The following is a 21,233-nucleotide window of genomic DNA, read 5'->3' on the forward strand; positions in this document are numbered from 1 at the left end:
GATTCTGAATATTGTCCCCACTCACTGGAAATCAACACATAACTGGAGACTGGTTGATTCCACTGTCACTTCTGTATTATGTTAGTAGTTAATCTGACATGTTAGGTCTTCAGGTCAGCTCCTGAAGCTCTAAAATATGACAGCTAGTGTTACTTAGATACTTAGATACCATGGAAAAAATTGCTGATTATTTTCTGTTAGGAATTTAAGAATTTAACCTTATTGCATCCATCCAAAATTTAACAATGAAATAACACTATGACTACAATACTTTCAGAATTTAAATACAATGAGCTTAATTATATTAAATAAAAATGAACACTTTTTTATTTCTCAGAAATCATTAGGTGCCTTTCAGAAGGCCCAGAAGGCCTTGAGGGTTCCTCATCGGTGTAAGTCACAAAAAGTTCCACAAAGTGTTGTTTTGAGTCTGTGCATGCAGTTGTGTACCTAAGCTGTCTGAGCTCTGCAAGCAGTGTAGGATTTTGCTGGCCTTTATCAGCTGGTGGCTGAGATGCTTCATCATGCTGCTGCTTCAAGCGCTGAATCTCCTGCAGTATCTCCCTGTGAACACATGACATAGACAGCATACTCTTTGACACAGTCTTTGCGTAGCCTTAAGATACTTGAATGAATAGCTGTGAAATAAGTGACCATCCATGTTCTTCTGACAAACGGACAAATGGAATGGAACATTCATGCAGTGCATGTACATGTTAAATGCGGTGTGCAGTATGTCATGTGGGATTTTCCTGTCTTACTTGTTTTTGCTTTCCAGCTCAGCAATGAGCTGCCTCTGTTGTTTGTTCGTGTCCAGGGACACAGAGATCTCACCTGGGGCTCTGGCTTGCTGCAATACAAATAAAAAACTTTTCATTCAGCAGTTTACTGACATCTACCTGTAGCTTTTAGATATACACCAAAATAATGCAAACCCACAGTAGGAGAATGAAATGAAAAAAAAACTACTAGTAAAACTAGTTTCTGCCTCTGGACATTAATAAATGATTCATCTTTCCAAATATGTGGGTGCTCTGCGATTGATTTACCACTGATGTTCGGTCAGCAGCCAATCGGGAAGCATAGCGGGCGATGAGACAGTGCTCATCATCCTGGTTACTACCACTACTTTCCAGCAAGCTGCCAATCAACAGGGAGAGAAAAGTCATTCTTACAAGCATTCAATTCAGGCAATGCAACAAAATAAGTACACATCTGCTACAGAAAACAAAATTCTGCAGATTTTAATGCACAATCACTGTGTATTTGCTGAATTTAACATATTAAAGGAAAGAATGAAACATCAAATTTGGCCTGTGCAAATGTTATGCATTTTTTCCTAATATGTTAAGCTTGTGCACTAATATTTGCAGAAAATGCCACATCAACAAAACTAAATTTTGTACACAACTGTAAGTAGTACTCTGGAGCAATTTAGGATGGTTAAATTGTAATTTGTGGTTTGTAAGCTGGTGTAATAGCTGAAAGCTTGTCAAGATTTGCAGAATTATTATTTAGTATTATTTAGCACATAGTTATAAGAAAAGAATTTAGTTTAAGTCTGCTTGAGTACAATTGACAATAGAGTATGAAAAAGCAAAAAAGTCAATACCCATTCATAGCTTTCTGTAATAATTACTGAATTACTTCAAATGATTGACCTAGTTCAGTATGACAGTATCATTCAGTCTTCTTTTGTATGCCACGACTTGTTGCTCCAAAGCCAAATGAATGAAACAGAAATGGGCAATTAGGGCTCTCTTTCAAATGAAATGCATTCAGCTGCTCTCTGACAAAAGATGTGGTGGCCATGGATGAAGCATGGACTACAATCTCATAAAAAGGTACTAAACTGTCACTGGGGCAGTACCCCTGTGGTCACTAGGGTGGTATGTTTTTAGTACCTTTACTTAGGGAACATAATTGTACCATAATCATCTGCTATTATAATTTTTTAAGTTGTATTGACTTCGTAGACTCTGTCTTGACTCCAGCCTTTTTATTTTACTGCTGTTTTTTAAAACATTCGCTTATGTACCTTTTCCCTGGGGAAAAAAAAACAAAAACAAAACTTATTTAAGGTACACAGTTGGACCTTAAAACCATTGTTGTACCTTTAAGGGCATATTTACATTGTTTGTACCTTGATGAACAAAAAATGTACTTACACATTAACTTTTTTTCTGTCTTGGTGGCAAATTAAAGTTCCTTGCTCTAAAATCACTCTGATCTTTTGTTCTGGTTTCACATCCACAATGAAAAGAGAGCCATGATAAATCATGAACTGTACAAAATTCTCCAAAAATACTAATTAATACAGCCATTATCAAAACAACGCATACTCCATCTCACTGCCCACACAAGTGAGACAGAGAGGGCTGAAATACTCTCTGGGCAGGCGAAGGACAGTTTAGTTCAGGGCTATGACTGACATCCTTCATGAGAATCTACTGCTTGGGTGTAAAATCTTATGTGCAAACAGCTGGTGTGGCTGCTGGTATCATTCGAAGCAAGCAGGAGCACACCCAACTTTACATTAATTTCAATTAGTCTCAATCTTTAAACAATTGATCATGTGTGCATCTATTCATTAGAATGAAAACCTGCAACCACACTGACCCTCTGCAGATTAGATTGGACACTCCTTTGTTATTAGCTGTCATCAAATGGGAAATATATTGTACTGTTGCTGATGGATATGGATTGATATGCAAAGCAAATACAAGGGCTTATCTCCACTGCTGTCTTCATGTTTATGTGTGCTGCAAAGCACACGTCTAGAATCTTGCGTTAACAGAGACAGATACTTCTACCTCTACCGCTACCAAAGTAAAGATTCACTGTATGGCTGTACAGAAAGGATATCTGTCAAGTTATACACATCAGTCTCATGCGTAAATCTCATTGGATTGTTCAGACACACAGTTATTACAGTGCCACTCAGATATAACACAGCCCTTCTGTACAGGTTGGCTGTACATCTTTGTAAATCACAATTTTCTAATATGAAAAGTAGGTCAGCATTTCTATGTAAAAAAGTGGTTAACAATTAATACTTAAAAGTGTAGAGACTTTTCGAGGTATAAAGATTTTTCATTAAGAACTTGCTGAATGGTCCCATAAAAAGCATTGAAAGTGACACACTTGTACAGATTGCATGATATTTTGAGTAAACAAATATTATTTAGTTTAATAAATCAGGTCTATTCACAGCTTTGTTTAAAAAGTGAAATTTTAACCAAAAAAAAAAAAAATTAGAGCCTGACTCATATGTCAGTTGGCCAACACTTTATAGCTGATACTGATGACCTGGTTTCAAACTATAGGAGTCTTTTTGCAAGATCACCAGAAATCAAACTTGTGATCTCCTGATCCCCTGGGAAAAACCTTAAACGTAAATCATACCTGTCAGTAAGTCACTGTTATATTAAAAACAAACAAAATAGTACAAAATAAAATACAAAATGAAAATACAAAAATATAATTATAGTGGCCAATATTATTGGACATTTTAATGGCAAGCCCTTTGAAATCAGCCACAAATCGTTCACAGGAATAAGGCCCTACATTAAAAATTGTAATGCATAAATGAACACTCATATGTATGTCAATGATTTGTTAGCTAGAAGATCAAAATAGTCAGCACAAACTAAACTAAAAATAGTTTTGATCAATGGAAGATCAATCTTTGTCAAAGTAAAAAGCATTTAATGTACTTAAATGTTATTAGGAAAAATTGCATGTAGCCTCCTACATAAGCTTTGCCTTTTCGCAAGCTGCAAATGGCTAAATTGCTACTATTCCACATCTGGTGGCACTTTAACTCAGAAGAATCTGTTAGATTCATCTAAATATGAAGATCACATGTTTATACCAAATGTATTGTCAAATTCGCAATGTCCATTTGCAGGTTTAGCATTTACTTTACCACTGTAATACTTCAATCTTAAAGATTCATTATGTTTAGTGCCAAAATAGATGTTATGATTAGATTGAGATGGTGACTACAGAGGTAGACAAAGAGAGAAACCTCCAGTGCAACTACAGCCATGCTGGTCACACTAACCATGAGCGGCTCTTTTGGAGGGGGTTCACATATAGCCCAATGAGGACATGTTCATCTGCAAGTCTGTCTGCAATATCAAAGCTGTACTGAACCCTGAAAAAGGTGTTTCATAAACACATATTAGATCACTGACATTAACCTTACTGCCTTACTGCTAATAATAATATTAATAAAAAACATTTAAAAAACATTGGAAAATGTTGCGCTACAGTCAATTATTGACAGCTAATACTGAAACTAAATATCTGAAAATATGTAGACTATGTATGAAACACAGCTGAATTAAGGCAGGGCAAGTATGAAAAATGTAATATTGACATACTAAGATAATTGATAAATAATAATATTGTGGTTTCAAAATAATTTTCTTATTATTTAACACTAAAGATATTTCACAGTTTCTTTTTTTTTTCCTGTTTTTCTGTCTTGGAAGGTTTCTGTTTGTGCCAGAGGGGATGACAAAGTCTTAATTACAACAAGTAAAGATTAAGAAATATCCTTAAAAGTACAATAAGCAATGCATATACACAGTACTGTGCAAACGTTATAGGCACATAAACAAATAGTTTAAATCCATTTACCCCAGCAATGAGTGTGTTTTTATCAGTAAAAACAAACATCCTGCACAACTCTTATCAAAAACAGTAGTTGACTGAAGTTCAGTTGAATTAAATAGACAGACATCGCGTTCAAATTTAAAGACACTTTGGCTGAGTCTCAAATGGCTCAAAATCTACTCCTCATGTAGTGCGCTATGTAGGTGATGACTTCTACACCAAAATACTGCTTTATATGTTCAACAAAAAGCCATTTTTATTTGGCCATCAACTGTATGACTCTCCAGCTAACATTTAGTGCACTGTTTGGGTGTGGAAGCCATAGGTTTATGACTTATGCAGTCCACTATATAGAGAGTAGGGAGCCATTTGAGATTCAGCCCTTAACTACAAACACAAATAACCAACAGAAAATAAAATTTCACTTACTGTAATATCTGTGACAAAGCATCTTAATCTTTTGTTCATAAAAAAACAAAACCTTGATCAATTTGAACCATAGATAATAATTATCAATGATTATTGATGAATTGACAGCTTTAATAAAAAAGTCTTTAGTGTCTATAAAACCTAAACACTAAAAGCAAACCTCCCTGCTCCTTTCCATGTGGTTAGTTCATGCTTTTGGGATACACTGAGAACTTACCCTTTCCCTTTCAAAAGGTCCGGGGCAGCTCTAGCCAGGAGCTTTCTCTGTTTCACATCATCATTTGCACCTCTAGTTACACCAGTAAAAGAGTGGGATCAAAATAGGGATAAACAATCCTGTACATACAAACACACAAATCACCTACAACATATAAAGACATTTAACACTCTGGCTCCTAACTATAAGCACTGTTTCAATTCTGCAGCAGCTACAAACATTACCTTAAACTGTTCTATTACTGCAGACTCATTAGATTTTACTGTGTAGATTTATTTGCAGTAATATAAAGAAGTGTTCTCCGTGTTGGTCCTGGAGTATGCTTGAACTGCATTTTAGTGTTTTCCCTGCTCTGATGCACCATTTTAAACTCATGAAGGTTTTATTAATTAGATGATGAATTGATTCAGGTGTATTGAAAGCAGGCAAAGTATTTAAAAAAGTTCAGCATGGTGCTTGTAGGTGGAGCTCTGGACGAATGTAGAAGAAAAGGATAAACTTAGGCTTAAGTTGCATCACAATACACTATCAGTGTCAGTACTTAAAGAACACTGATGTACAACATGTTCCATTATGAAGAGATAATAATCAGTGCTAACTGCATTTAGTGCAATGCAGTATGTGAAACATGAACCTTGTTCACTGTTTTTTCTGAGTAAGCTCAACTTAACCTGGACTTTGTCAGTCTAACTTAGATGGAGTACTAAAAGTACAAAGCAGGACAACTTTTGACTAAATTAAGTTGAGAGCAAAAAGCTTCAAAATCTCAAGCTGACCTGACTTCTTTTTCTTTTACAATGTAGTTTGATCTGTACAGGATAGTGGGTCCCTGGGAGCAGGATGTAGATATACTGCTATAGAAGAACTACAAATACAGGGTAAGTCTTTGTCAAGGCTTTGTTGTTATGCATGTTTATAGGTGATTTTGAACAGTCCAATGGTGTGCGTAAGGAGAGGCTTTACTCACACTCTGCTGGAGTAAGGGTTGCTAGTTGAAGGCATGGAGTGACACAACATGTACTCATTCCCACTGTTCACTGGCCTTGGAGGCCTGCAGCACACTCAATGCATCAAAACAATCACAGAACAGAAAGGGGGGGCATGAAGGAGAGGAAAAGAGAGGGAGAGAAGAAGAGTGAGAAAAAATGTAAGAGAAAAGAGATAGAGTGAGAGAATAATTTAGAGAGAGAAAGAGTAAGAGAGAAGAAAGAGAGTGAGAGAAAGTTAGAGAAAAAGAGAGTCACAGTGAGTGTGTGTGTGTGTGTGTACGTGTGAGAGAGAGTTAGAGAGAGAGAGACAGACAGTGGGAGAAAAAGAAAGTAAGAGAGTGAGAGAGAGGAAGGGAGAGCACTTCTGTGTATGTATGTATCTTTACAGCATATAAAGGTTTGCTACTACTATTAGCATGATACATTTTTTTGGAAACTGAGGTTGTTAATGTAACATATAATCAACTTACCAAGTGTCCCTATTTTGTTGCAAAAAGCAAAAAGAAAGCAGCAAAATGTTAGGAATGCATTAGACAATCATAAATGCACTGTGAAGGTTTATTGTGAGGGTCCAGGACTAAATAAATTACATAACTTCTTAATGAATGAATATCATTGACTAAATCCTACAGCCATTATACTCAAGTTGTCAGTAAAAACAGTGTAAGTGTCAGTGTAAAAATGTATTTTACCACTGTAGGACCTACTACGTCATAGCAGTAACAGTGAACAGGACTAAGTCAGACAGGTAACATTTAGGTTTACTTATATGTTTAAAGCTTATTGTAAGAGGTGTCAAAAAGGATTCTTTTACACGTTAAGAGGTCTTTTACATGTTTGAGGTTTACTTACACAATATGAGCAAGGTTTAGAGGTTTCTCAGGAGCATCAGGGTATATGGGATGTAGTGGCTCTCGGCTGGAAGCACAGCTCAGAGACTTACTCAGGGCATTTGACAACTTCTTTGCATGAGATTTCTGGAAGCAAACAAATGTGTCCGAGCAGTACTCATATTAGGAAAAAGGTACAACAATCACTGACTTTATATTCCAAAATGAAGTACTTTATTTGGTTTAAACTATAACTTTTTGGCCCATGCAAGTCCTTTCTCATTTATACGAGACCCAAAAACAAAGAACACAATTTAAAAATTTGTACAGATCAAAAGCACATATGACTCCCTACTTAATCAGAGTATAATTCGTTTTTTTCCATCTGAATTTACATGCCCAAATCCCGAGGAAAATTATTTAGTAACTGCATGAAATAAATGTAATGTTGGTGTAAAAGCTTCCCTCAAATGAACAGAAAATCTGTTTTATGATCATAAACATAATGCCATATGCTTACAATTTACTGCTGAAAGCCAAAAATCTTTGTATTTTTTTTTTTTTATAAAAATATTTTTTTACAGTGCATATCACTGAAGAGACACCATCTGAGATCCAGTTTATAGCTCAGATATGTGGAAAAATGGGTCAACTTTCAGTAGAAAAAAAATGTGAGTTTAGTTTCTTTTATTATAAAGTTTTAAAATTACATTACCCATCTATTTGACTGGAAAGAAGACAGTTACAGCTCTCATATGACACCCACCTTTTGAACGTAGCTTATAAAATATGAAAGTTATGAAGTAAAGAATATGACGAAGTGGGTTTTGGAACCACCAGTGGTTCCACAGAGATAAAAAGTTTAAGGAAGCGGCCTTTTTGTCCAAACAGTACTTCACTATAAAAGACTTTCTGAAGATTTTGCAAAGATGCAAGTTCTTTGCACATCTGCATACCTGGTGTTGATAACTGCTGAACGAATTGCAACTGACCACAATAAAATCAATGAAAGATGCATACTTTTTTGTAAATTGACAAATGTTACATGATCAAATGCCAAAATTTAGACATTTTGAAGAATGAACTGTGTGTTCATCCATAGTATAACTTTTTTTATTTTTTGGGCTCATGTCTCTGTCCGGTAGTATGTTTGCGTGATGTTTCTTCTCTTCATGGACATCCCGGGCCTGGGAAAGTGGTTGCACCATAAGAAGGTTACTAAGGATGAGATAAGGACTTATTTATGCCATTCTCCAAAGTGCTATTACTGGAAGTGTCTAGGAGCAACAAAAGCTTACCTGGGGCTGTTTTTTAGGGTTTGGGCTAGGCCCCATGCAAAGACAATTATATGCTTCCAACTTTGTGGCAACAGTTTAGGGAAGGCCCTTTCTTGTTCCAGCATGACTGTGCCTCTGTGCACAAAGCAAGCTCAATAAAGACATGGTTGGACGAGTTTGGTGTGGAGGAACTTCAGTGGCCTATACAGTGTATATTTATAAACCAATACAAGCCTCCACTCTATGTAATGATGAATCAGCAATTGTAAGCATCAGCTGTCACATTTACATCTGATTTGCACCTCACTTATTTCTCTATTTCCCTCTTTCTCTTTTTTCCCCTCCCCTTTTTTATCTCTCATTCGATTTTTGAGTTTTAGTCTTCTTTGTGCCTTTGCATGTGAGATGTATTTATATGGATGTATTGACCTTTTAAGATGTTTCTCTATTTTTATTCATTGTCTTAATTAAGTGTCCTTTTATCTTTCCTGTAATCCTGACTTTTCCTATTGATTTTTTTTTTCTATTTAAATTCTGATAAGAAGTCATCTCCTTTTACATTTTGGGGTATGAATGGGTGTTTTTCATATATTTCTATGTTTTTATCTTGGTCTTGCTATTTCAGCATGTTTGCTTGTACTAAGAAAAAAAAAATCCCACTGACTCAAAAACATACTTATAAAAGATGCCAATAGGCAGCTGCTTCAGCACCATCCCATTGGATTCTATTATAAATGTGTTTCAACAGAATGCATGCCAACCGGTTTTGTATAGGGAACTTAGTCAGGGTAGGGAGCTTAGTCAGGAAACTTAGTCTGTTGTAATCTATGGTGTAATCTGAATGTGACAGATTAGGAGTTAGGAGTTTTCCTTTAAATATGCAGTATTAAGTCTACAGCCATGGTAGTCTAATCAGTGAGCCCTTGGCTGCAAACACACACTCTGTTCAAAGTCAGTTTCATTATCTGAACAAACAGCACCATCACCTAACCTGACACAAACACACACCCGTCACCCTCTTACCCAGGATGTGTATTCTTTCATCTGGTGTTGGTTGCTATGGGAGCCGGAGGCATGGCCCTTCCAGAAGCACTCCTGACAGAGCTGGTAATTATGACATTGTTGGCAGCGGTAACGAAATCCCATCATGCTCTGGCTGTGGCAGTAGGAGCACTCCACTGGGTGGAAGACTAGAGACGAGGGAAAAAAAATTAAGTAGCTGGTGCCACCATTTTTTATGTGCCTTTGCTTTTTCATTCAGTTTAATTGCGTCCAATTCCCAACCCTTATGTCTCTTTTTGTTTCTTACAAGAGCAGCACTGATCTGGGCCGTTCTTGTCTTACAGCCACCCCACACCTCCCTGATTACAAGGACATCAGGCCGCATTTCACATCTGATTCGAGCCGCAGGGCATCCTTCAGCTTTTTGTAGGAAAGTATTTTTCAAGCTTAAATATATGAATCTTTTATTGCAAGTGGGGAAAAAATATTTATTGCAAGTGGGGAAAAGAGATTCTGTTTTCTAGGAATGCAGGCACTTTTACTTGCCCGTGTAGTTCCATCTCAAATATTACTAACTTACAGTATTCAGATCAAACCTTTGCCATGCTCAGATGTATATGTTTCCATATGAGCAGCACATATACACGATCATTATAAAAACATTCATTACCTAGCCTTAAAATGTTTAGCCTTAAAAATAATGTACTGTTTGATGGTGTTTTAGGGTCACTGTTAAAAAAAAAAAAAGTAGACTTTGAGAATAAAGTCATAATATTTCGAGAATAAAGTCATAGAATTACGACATTAAAATGCCATTAAATACCAGGAAAAGTCGCAATATTGTGGCCAAAGGGTTTGCAACATGAAGGTAGCAACCTCCTCCTGTTAAAATGAGGAGTTGGTAGAGTTATACATTTATATCAGTTTTACCAATAAAACATACTCAGTCTCCCTGTCTCCTGGCATATCAGCACCAGATTGTTATAGTATAAGAGCACTGAAATGGCTGTGCAAGAAACTGTGTTTATTTAGAAGATAAAACCAGATGCAGACAGACTTGGAGGAAATTGTCTGTTTTTTTAAAAGGAGAACTCGCAGTCACATTCACACAGAAAAAATAGGCACTGAGATGGAAAAATCTGTGAATCTGAAACTATGGTTGAAAAAGGTTTTTTTGACATTAAAAGCATGAAAAAGAAAAAGAACTTGCATGTTCATTTGGCACCAGTCTCATGGAATGACTCATATATTGTTTAAATGGTTTACCAAAAATGATGTCAGGAGCTAAATAAATAAATAAATAAATACACTATCCATAATTAGTGTATGAAAATAGCTTTTTGATCAGAGGGGTCAAAGGAGCATAGCAAGAATCATGCAAGCAAGATGACAGACCAAAATTAGGCAAATCACATTTAAATTCAACACTGATGATCAGATTGTCATCTCACAATGCAGCTATTATTAGACCTTGTCTTGTATGGGCTTCAACTAGTAGTGGGCAGTATACCAGCTAAAATTCTTCCTCTGGTATTTTGTCATTATTGTTATACTGATACAGCACAAATTAGCACAGATAACGCAACATACATACCGTGCAAACCAAGCTAACATTAGCCTGATTGATCAATTGGCTAAAACTGGAACGTTAGTGTCATATTTCAAATGAAAATGAAATAAAGCAGTCCCTGGATCACTGCCCGCTGTCTAGTCCGCTGCATCCCCAGACAACAGGCGACAGACATTAAGGAATGGCCGGTATTTTTTGGGTTAGCCATAGCCTTACAGACATCAGAGTTTCCTCTCTCTGGCACCAGAGCTGTTTCCTCTCATACAGCCTTGGAGGCTTCCTGACTTGGTCATCTGCATCACACAAGGCCATAGTATGGGACACTTGTATGAGATACGTGACTTGAGATATTCAACAAAGCTGAAGTTGTCCTTTTATTCAAATTTACCATTCCACAAATAAATTGTGTAGCAGTTACATTTAGGTACCTGTACAGATGTAACTGCTGCTCCATTTAAGGTGGAATGGAGAATTTGAACAAAAAGTTGATGAACAAGAAGCTAACTTCAGCCTTGTAGATATATATGTCATAGGATGCCACAAATCAGTTTGTGAAATTTCTGTCCTGCTGGATCTGCCCCTGTCAACTGTAAGCGCTATTATTGTGAAATGCAAACATCTAGGAACAACAGCTTAGCCACAAAGGTAGACCACGCAAATTCACAGAGTGGGGCCGCTGAGTGCTGAAGCACACAGTGCCTATCCTCTGTTGAATCACTCACCAAAGAGTTCCAAACTGCATCTGGAAGTGACATCAGCACAAGAACTGTGCATTAAGAGCTTCACAAAATTGGTTTTCATGGCTGAGCAGTTACACACAAGCCACACACAAGATCAAAATCCACAATGCCAAGCGTTGGATGGAGTGGTGTAAAGCACGCCGCCACTTGACTCTGGAGCAGTGGAAACATGTTCTGTGGAGTGAGAATCACACTGCTCTACCTGGCAGTCTGATGGACAAGTCTGGGTTTGACGAATGTCAGGAGAACGTTTTGTACAGTTTGGTGGAGGAGGGATAATGCTATGGGGTTGTTTTTTAGGGGTTGGCATAGGCTCCTTAGTTTCAGTGAAGGGAAATCTTAATGCTTCAGCATACCAAGACATTTTGGACAACTGTGTGCTTCCAACTTTCTTTTGAATCGTTCATCTTCTGGATGAATAGGCAAATTTTCCCACAGACACACTCCAAAGTCTTGTAGAAAGCTTCCCAGAGGAATGGAAGCTGTTATAGCTGCAAATGGCGGGCCAACTCAATTTCAACGCTTATGGATTTAGAATGGGATGTCATAAAAGCTCCTGTAGGTGTATAGTGTAGGTGTCCCAATACATATATTCAATGTCAACAGGACACCGAATACAGCAATAATAAAAATATTAATGGCAGCCACTAAATTATTAGTATCTGCTCTAGATTAGGAAACAAACTCTACAAGCCACATATGAACAGTTTTTTTTCCCCTTTCTTTTAAGGATGGAGAGGATGGGCCTGGCCCTCAAGCACACTAAAAATAATACATTATTCTGTAGGGAGTGATTAAATGTGTGAAAAATAGGTAAGCAATGATTCCCAAGTAAATAATAAAAGTTTTTTTGGATCCTCTAATAGTATATTTAATATTTTCCAAATATATAAACAACATGAGATCTTTTAACCATTGTGCTGCTTTGGGAGGAGTGGGTGATCTCCAATTTAGAAGAATTTGTCTCACTTCCTGCTCTAAAATGCAGGTGCCTGGCTAAAATAAGGCTCCGTCTATGAACTAAACCTCTTCAGCTGTGTCTGAAACTGTTCCCTTTGCATTATTTTGGGGTTCCACTATTTTGTAGTAGTGTTCGAGAACACAGTGCAAAAGATTCAGTGCACTCAAAGAATTCCACTAGCGGATAGGGGATACCTATAATGCACTGAATTGTTTGTTTTGAAGATTCACACGCAACTTCTCTCAGCAGGATTACCGAGCCCAGCTACAATGACAGCACCTCCGCAGACCTCTTTTCAGACATGTAACAAATGTATGTAGACTCTTCTCATTTATGCAGTCAAACTTCACAGTTATAGTGAACTGGTGGCAAGACGTTTATAGTGTTTACGCAACGGAATCTACTGTTGTACAGTAACAAACAAACCCGAAGGATACAGTGCCCGAAATCATTCACTATCATCACAAATTCTGTTCTCTAAAATAGTGTTCTCTATAGTGATCCAGATTTTCCAATGTAGGGTACAGTGATTTCGGACACAGCATTTGTGTGTCGGTAGAGAAAATGTGGGATGGCATTTTTTCAATAATTTTTTTTTATTTAAAGGTTAAACTCATGAGAAATCAAAATCTTTTGACTTCACTTGAAAATATCAAAAAAGGTATTTTGACAAAAAAATATTTTTCATATGTTGAAGTATATGTATGAATAAATGTGTTTGGACATATTTAGCTTATTACTATCTCAATTAATGCCATGGGTTTAAGTAGATCACAACAGAGTCCTTGTAAATATCTAATTTTGAATAATTTGTTGTTTTGCTGTTTTTTTTGTAAGGATGCAGTTTCAACTAATTCAGATTAATGTTGTATAAACACTGTGATTTATGCTGAAATGGTCAGAATTCTTAAATTATATTGTGATTTACATTTTAGGTCATTTGAGTGTGCATGCCTGCATAATATAAGCCCCTCCTCCTCCTTGCACACTTTGCTCTGATTGGCTGTACCCAGATGCTGAGTTCTGATCATTGACCGTGGTTTCCCTGAAAGACCCTCAGAAGAGACCGCGGGGCGTATTGCCAATACAGTTTTAACACTTTATACACAGTTTCACATTCGATTTCAAATTCAATAGGCATTGAAATCCCTATACCCTTAACAGATGTCGGTAAAAATGTGCTTAAATACTGGCAATGACAGCTTTAATACTGCATTTGTTCATGTTTTGGATAATGGAATAAACACACTAGCCAAAAATGAAAACCTTACCATTCTCCACATTAGCAAGCCGATGCATGAGGGGCAACCAGACGAGACACTGGGCAGGAGGATCAGACATGAAGGCATCCAGGAACATGTTCAAGGAAATCTGTTTCTTTAACAAAACACAAAAGGCCAGTGATCACCAGCAGACCCAAGGGCTTAATTTATAATAAGAATTTTTGGGCTTATACGATGTATTAATTAAAATACAAACTTGTTTATTATCAGTTTGGAGTCTTCACTGCTGTAACACACCTGCTACCAAACACAATAGGCTTGATAATTAGCCTTTTCACTGAATCAGGAAATTTTGGAAAAAACATAAATCTGCAGTGCCAATCATTTTCATGTGGAAAGCTTGAAGAGAGCCAATTTTTTTTTTTCTCAAAATCCACCAATATTCTGAAAGTTTGAGTCTGTCTTTAGCTAAATTACTACAAATTTATCAAATAAAAAGTCCTGAAACCTGTAAAACAGGGGTTGTCAACTGGCAGATCGTGGTCCAGATGCAAACCCAACAAAGATTTCAGTGAACCTAACCGAGCACTTGAAATAAATCAAAGCCGATTAACATACATAAGATGAGATATTTCAGTGATCATACATGAGCATGAACCAGCGCTGCTTCTGTAGTGTAGCAAAAATTAGCTACAGGAAAAGATAATGTCAGAAAGCAGATAATGCCACATATTTCTGTAATTGTAGTGGATCATTCTCAGCACTGCAGTAACACTGATGTGGTGGTGGTGTGTTAGTGTGTGTTGTGCTGGTACAAGTGGATCAGACACAGCAGTGCTGCTGGAATTTTTAAAAACACCTCAATGTCACTGCTGGACTGAGAATAGTCCACCAACCAAAAATATCCAGCCAACAGCGTCCTATGACCACTGATGAAGAACTAGAGGATGACCAACACAAACCGTGCAGCAGCAGATGAGCTATCATCTCTGACTTTACATCTACAAGGTGGACTGACAAGGTAGGAGTGTCTAATAGAGTGGACAGTGAGTGGACACAGTGTTTAAAAACTCCAGCAGCTGCTACAGCCAGTAGTCCAAGAGAGCACAATTGGCCTTGCTCTCTCTGGGTGAGTAGGATGGCCCCCCTTCTCCCCCCATCACTCAACGCGATGCTGGTCAGCGCAGACTTCTGTTAGCTGACATAACAGAACTGGCGGTTGACGCTTTCCTCCGAGCACATCCAATGTCCAATGACGTTGCGTGAGCAGCACTTCGAAAAGATGCGGTGCTAGCCTTCACCCTCCTAGGGTTGGCAGTATCGTGTGATTGAGGGAGTCCTAACTAGTGGGTGGAATTGGAGACGATTAAATTGGGGAAAAAACTGGGTTTAAAAAAAAAAACAAAAAACAAACAAACAAACTCCAACAGCACTGCTGTGTCAGATCCACTCATACCTGCAGTGCTGAGAATGATCCACCACCCAAATAGTACCTGCTCGTGTGGGTCCTGACCACTGAAGAACAGGGTAAAAGGGGGCTAAGAAAGTATGCAGAGAAACAGATGGACTATAGTCTGTAATTGTAGAACTACAAAGTGCACCTATATAGTAAGTTGAGCTGATAAAATGGACAATGAGCGTAGAAACAAGGAGGTGGTCATAATGTTATGCCTGATTGGTGTGTGCGTGCGTGTATATATATATATATATATATATATATATATATAAGAAATTTGATGTAACTGGACCTTTGCAAGTTACAGTTGAATACCCCTGCTGTAAAATGTTAATAATAAATGTTTACCTACCTGTTGTGGAAAGCATGTTCTGGTGGTCTGCTCAGTGTAGCCAAAAGATGGTCCTTCAAAAACTGTGACAGGCAGCTTAAGCACCTCCCTTAGGAACTGGTCAAATTGCGAATAAATCATTATTCCTTTGGGGTCCGCTATCTGAGAAAAAATATCTGGAAAAAGAAAAGGAAAAAAGGCAGAACATACATACTCAATTCATGCGTATATTTAGAAGTGTGTGAGTTTATATATATTTTAAGATTTTGATTTTATAGCAGAATTAAAATTTGCAGTTTTTCGCTTTCAATTTTCTGGAATGAGAATACAGATACTATTGTGTGAGAGAACAATGTCTTTCAGAATTTCTGGTACATACTATTGAAAAATGCTTCTAAGTGTATGTTTAACAGGATTTGGATTATATTAAAAAATATTATTGATGGCTATGGAAGTGTGCCGTTAATATATGCACAGTTTTTAGGAACGTGAAAGTAATGTTAGAGAACGTCCCAAAAGTTAAACATTAACCAATACCTTTGACGAGATACTAAACAAGGTCAAGGTCCTGTTTAATAACTGAAAATGACTATCAAGAAAATGACAGTTTCTGTGGCCTTATCAAATTATGATAAAAAGGGTAAATTTAGCTCCATAGTTTAAGTTGTCATCAATCAACATTACTTTAAGGAAAATGAGTCAGTCTAAAGGTAAAATTCAAGGTGGCGCTTACATCTTAATTTGTCCGAAATCTTTCCCCCACATAATGTTGCAAGGGCCATCTTCACCACAAATGCTGAAATCTTGCCCTGACCCTCCCTGCAATAGAAAGTTATTGAGTGTTTTCTTAAAGATTAGTCTTTAAAGAGTAGTCTTTAAGTAGTTTTCTTAAAGAGTAAAAGTGTAAAAAAGTAGAAGTGTAAAAGTATCATATTCAATAGTCTATTTGAAACATCATGTACATTTAGTCCATGATTGCATTTGAGGTTGTGAATCTGAAACACAACTGGCGTGCACCCAAAACACTAAAACACTGGCTCTGTTAGCCCCCTAATCCCTCACCACTCTACTTCCTTTCGTGTATTCATTTCGACCACACAACATGCATTAGTAAGGTTGGAGTAACACAAGAGCAAGGGGATCATATAAACCCATCAATGGTGTCTTATGAAACTCCACTTCCACTGTTTACCCATTATAATAACCAAACACAAAGTGTATATAAGATAATGCAAGCTTAATGCAAGCAAAAATATAACTTTTCTAGGGTATGTCTTTTAAGATGCAATTGTATGGTGATTATCAATTACCAACATCATTCCTGGGCTAGAACTTCTTGGGTGAAGACACTTTTCTCATAATGCTGTGTGGACAGTCAGGACAGCGTGAGCAGCCTCCCCCTTGTTCATGAGGCAACAATCAAACTTAACACCGAGGGTCACTTTCTGAACAAACAGAGAGAACTCACGGGTCATAAGCAGCCAACAAGAAGTTGAGCAGTAGCAAGATGGACTGCTCCACATTGATCTGGTGTGTGGTGGGCATGCGCTTGTTCAGCTGGTAAAAGATGGTAGACAATATTGCTTCAAGTCGGGCCACTGAAAACTCAGTGTTGAGGTCCATGGTGTTAAGGCCATTCTCTCGGAATGCTTCAATTACATTCCAGATATCCACCAAGTGCACTGTGGGCAAAAGAAGACAGAAGAATATAAAATCACAATGTAAGATTACAAACATCACAATGGGTAGTTATCACATGAGGTTCTGCTAGAAGGTTTACTAAATTAACTAAACCAGAAGTTTGTAGACACCAGCTCATCCAGTGTGAAACTATCAAGTTCTGGGGTGTACATTGTTTCAGGTGTTTGAAATTCCTACCGACAAAAATTCTTTTTGCTGTTAATTAAATGATGATAGCTCTTTCACCTTCACAATAGCTCAAAAATGATTAATCTTTGCTAGTCTAACCACTGCTAAAAAAGCCTATGATACAAAATTGTTTAAATCCAAATATACAAATATGTGGCAATTTTTTTCAGCATGATATTGATTCCCTTGAGAAGACTTCCTTACTGCAATGACAAAAAAATGCTAAATCAGCCACAGAATTGGTATGGAATGCGATTGCATCAGCCCTTAAGGATTCAATGTGTTGAATGGCCTTAATTATTTTTACTTATTTTTCTCAATTGGTGTGACAATGACTACACCTGTGCTTTTTTGACTGTAATTTTGACTGTATTTATTCATGTCTGCTTGCACTGGAGAGTAATATAAGCTACATCATGATATCTGTTACAAACTAATAAAAAAGTAGAACAGCATTTCTTGAATAAGGATTTCTCTATTTAAAAAATAAAGCCATAATACATTGAAGTCTTTTAACCTCACCTTCAGAAACAACATTAAAAATGTTTAAAAGAAAGCCAAAAGTTGAAATGTAGGGGATAGGGTTTGGGACAGCCACCTCCCAATAGAATTACTTATAAATGATGATCTTGTATATGTTTAGCTTATTATATTACATGAGGTTCTGCTAGCAGGTTTACTAAATTAACTAAACCAGAAGTTTGAAATGTAGGGGATAGGGTTGAAATGTAGGGGATAGGGTTTGGGACAGCCACCTCCCAATAGAATTACTTATAAATGATGATCTTGTATATGTTTAGCTTATTACTATATGTATTAATATCTTAGGCTTAAATAAATCATAAAATAATCCTTGTAAATATCTTTTTCTAAGTATTTTTTTACTGTGGGAACGCACTGGGCCATACCTGTATATGTTCATGTTTACAGTAAAAGTGACACTTTTTTTAAAATTCAGTTTTACATTGATTTGATCAAAGGTTCTCTAGCAGGAACAGAATCCGTTTTTACTGGCTAACATTTGACACTTAGGATACTGCAATTCATACTCACAATTACACTTCTTCTGAACAAATCTGAGCTTGCATGCCGTTCTGTAGGTGGACAACCTGATGGAATCCAACTCTAGAGCACCTATAAAATCAGAAATGTTAGTGTATTATACTAATATTCAACTATCAAAACTTCACACATTTGTAAAGCATGGGACTTATTTTTTTAGCAGTGCAAGTGTTCAACTGTATGTGTAGATATTAACTAAAATACACTGTGACACTTACGCATCTCGGCAAACATTTGTCTTCTGTCTGCCATAGTGCTGCTGCTATGGTCCTCAATCATTCTGCGCAACAGACCACAATGGAAAATAAGAACTTCTGAGACATTAAAAATACAGTTAAATGTACGGTTTATCCAGCAGTCAAAACTTGATAATTCTTTCCATAAGCTTTAACTGCAAGAAGTGCTAGGCTGTAGAAATCAATATTAAAATATTTTCTTACTATATTACCATATCACTGTACTGTATGATATTATAGTTTGCATTAATGAAGTTAATGAACACATGTTTCCTGAGTAGCACTACTCTTTGCTAAAGGAATGTCTCAATATTGTAAACTTTAAGCAGGCACAAACCAAATTTCCAAACAGGAAAAATACTATTTGTTTAATTTTTGTTCTTTCAAAATAGAAGCACCCAGCAAAATAGGTATTATCTATCAATACTGACAGAAATAATATTTTTTTGATCTGTATGACACTGAAAACTATACAACAGCACATTATTTAATGTTTTACCTCATGAATGTTATTGTTTTTTCACAAACAAATTGCCATTCCATTTCACAACTTTTAAAATATGTTTAAGGACTTAAGACACCAAGTGATGAAGTGTTTCAGATGCAATTTTGTCCCATTCTTCTAGCAAACAAGTTTTAAAGTGTGCAACAGTATCGGGTCTTTGTTGTCGCTTTTTGATTTGCATTTTAAAATGTGCACACATTCTATATTTTGGACAGGTCAGGACTGCAGACAGGCCAGTCCTGCACCTGCATCCTCATCTTCCACAGCCATGCCTTTATAATGTGTGCAGGATGTGTTTTTTTCTGTCTTGTTGAAACATGCATTGGCGTTCCTGGAAAATATGTGGTCTCAAAGGCAGCATATGTTGCTCCAAAATCTTTATGTACTTTTCGACATTAATGGTGCCCTCACAGAAGTGTTACCTTTGCCAAGGGCACTGACACCAAACCCATACCATGACAGGCCCTGGCTTTTGGACCGGCTTTTGGATGCTGGTAACAGTTTGAATGGTTCTTTCGTTTTTTGGCCCGTAGACCACAGCATCCATTTCTTCCAAAAAAGAGCTGAAATACTAATTCACCTGACCACAATACATGTTTCTACTGTGTGATGGTCAATCCCAGATGCCTCTAAGGCCAAAGAAGTTGATGGCACTTCTGGACATGGTTAACATAACAGTTCCTTTTGGCACAGTAAAGTTTTAACTGGCATTTTTTGATGTAACTATGTATTGTAGTGCTTGACAAAGGTTTGCCAAAGCAATCCTGAGCCTATGTGGTTATATGGGTCACATAACCCTTTTTCCAAAAAAAATTGGACACTGTGCATAATCTGAATAAAAACAGAAAGCAATGTGCAAATCATTAACCCTTATATTTAATTGAAAATAATACAAAGACAACATATCAAAGGTTTGAGAAATTTCTATTGTTTTTTGAAAAATATATGCCCATCTTGAATTTGATGCAAGCAACACGTTTCAAAAAAGTTAAGATAGGGGCAACAAAAGAATGGGAAAGTTATGTAATTCTAAAAAACACTGCATGCTAAATTAACAACAGGTCAGTAAAGGGTATACTGAGTGTAAAAGACTGGGTATAAAAAAAGAGCATCCCAGAGAGGCTGTGTCTTTTAGAAGTAAAGATGGGGATGGGTTCACCACTCTGCGAAAGACTGTGCAGGCAAACAGTGCAACAATTCAAGAATAACGCTTCTCCTAATGTTAATGTTAAATAGCAAAGAACTTGGGGATTTGACCATCTAGGATACATAATATCATTAAAAGATTCAGATAACCCAGAGAAATCTCTGTATGCAAGGGACAAGGCCAAAAACCAATATTAGCTGGCCATGATCTTTGGGCACTGTATTAAAAACAGACACGATTCTGTAGTGGAAATCACTTCTGAAAGCCACTGTCTGGGAACACAGTTCACCACTGCATCCACATATGCAGGTTAAAAGTCTAGCATGCAAAGAAGAATATAAACATATAAACAGGATCCAGAAATGCTGCCGTCTTCTCTGGGCCTCTGTTAAGATGGACTGAGGCAACGTGAAAAAAGTGCCCTGTGGTCCGACAAATAAAAAATTTAAATTCCTTTTGTAAATCACGGACACTGCATCCTCCGGGCTAATAACCACCCAGCTTGTTATCAGTTCAAAAGCCAGTATTCATGATGGTATGGGGGTGCATTAGTGCACATGGCATGGGTGACTTGTACATCTGTGAAGGCACCATTAATGCTGAACACTATATATACAGGTTTTGGCAACATATGCTGCCATTTAGACAACATCTTTTTCAGGGAAGGCCTTCCTTGTTTCATCAAGACAATGCCAAACCATATTCTGCATGTATTACAACAGCATGGCTGCGTAGTAAATGAGTCCAGTTGCTAAACTGGGCTGCC

General features: G+C 37.1%; 1 protein-coding gene across 13 annotated transcripts in view; it reads right to left on the reverse strand.

Moving 5' to 3' along the window:
- The window catches only part of dtna (dystrobrevin, alpha), a 52,113-nt gene that overhangs the window by 17,482 nt on the left and 13,398 nt on the right, over nt 1-21,233 (reverse strand). For 5 of the 13 annotated variants that reach the window (XR_005008485.1, XM_036592219.1, XM_036592190.1 and 2 more), the window contains exons 2-16: nt 18,798-18,859; nt 18,571-18,651; nt 17,117-17,330; nt 16,382-16,467; nt 15,670-15,824; nt 13,910-14,015; nt 9,389-9,555; nt 7,111-7,235; nt 6,729-6,737; nt 6,237-6,320; nt 5,270-5,341; nt 4,067-4,159; nt 1,050-1,140; nt 762-850; nt 451-564 (exon numbers count right to left, since the gene is read on the reverse strand). Coding sequence is in view for 10 of the 13 variants with exons in the window: in XM_036592190.1 (XP_036448083.1) it covers nt 451-564; nt 762-850; nt 1,050-1,140; nt 4,067-4,159; nt 5,270-5,341; nt 6,237-6,320; nt 6,729-6,737; nt 7,111-7,235; nt 9,389-9,555; nt 13,910-14,015; nt 15,670-15,824; nt 16,382-16,467; nt 17,117-17,330; nt 18,571-18,651; nt 18,798-18,859 (1,548 nt within the window). In the remaining 3 variants the exon portion in view is untranslated. The other 8 variants (XM_036592213.1, XM_036592227.1, XM_036592247.1 and 5 more) reach the window with 8 other exon arrangements.

The sequence above is a fragment of the Colossoma macropomum genome, unplaced genomic scaffold, assembly GCF_904425465.1.
Source record: "Colossoma macropomum unplaced genomic scaffold, Colossoma_macropomum, whole genome shotgun sequence".
In the NCBI taxonomy this organism is placed as follows: domain Eukaryota; kingdom Metazoa; phylum Chordata; class Actinopteri; order Characiformes; family Serrasalmidae; genus Colossoma; species Colossoma macropomum.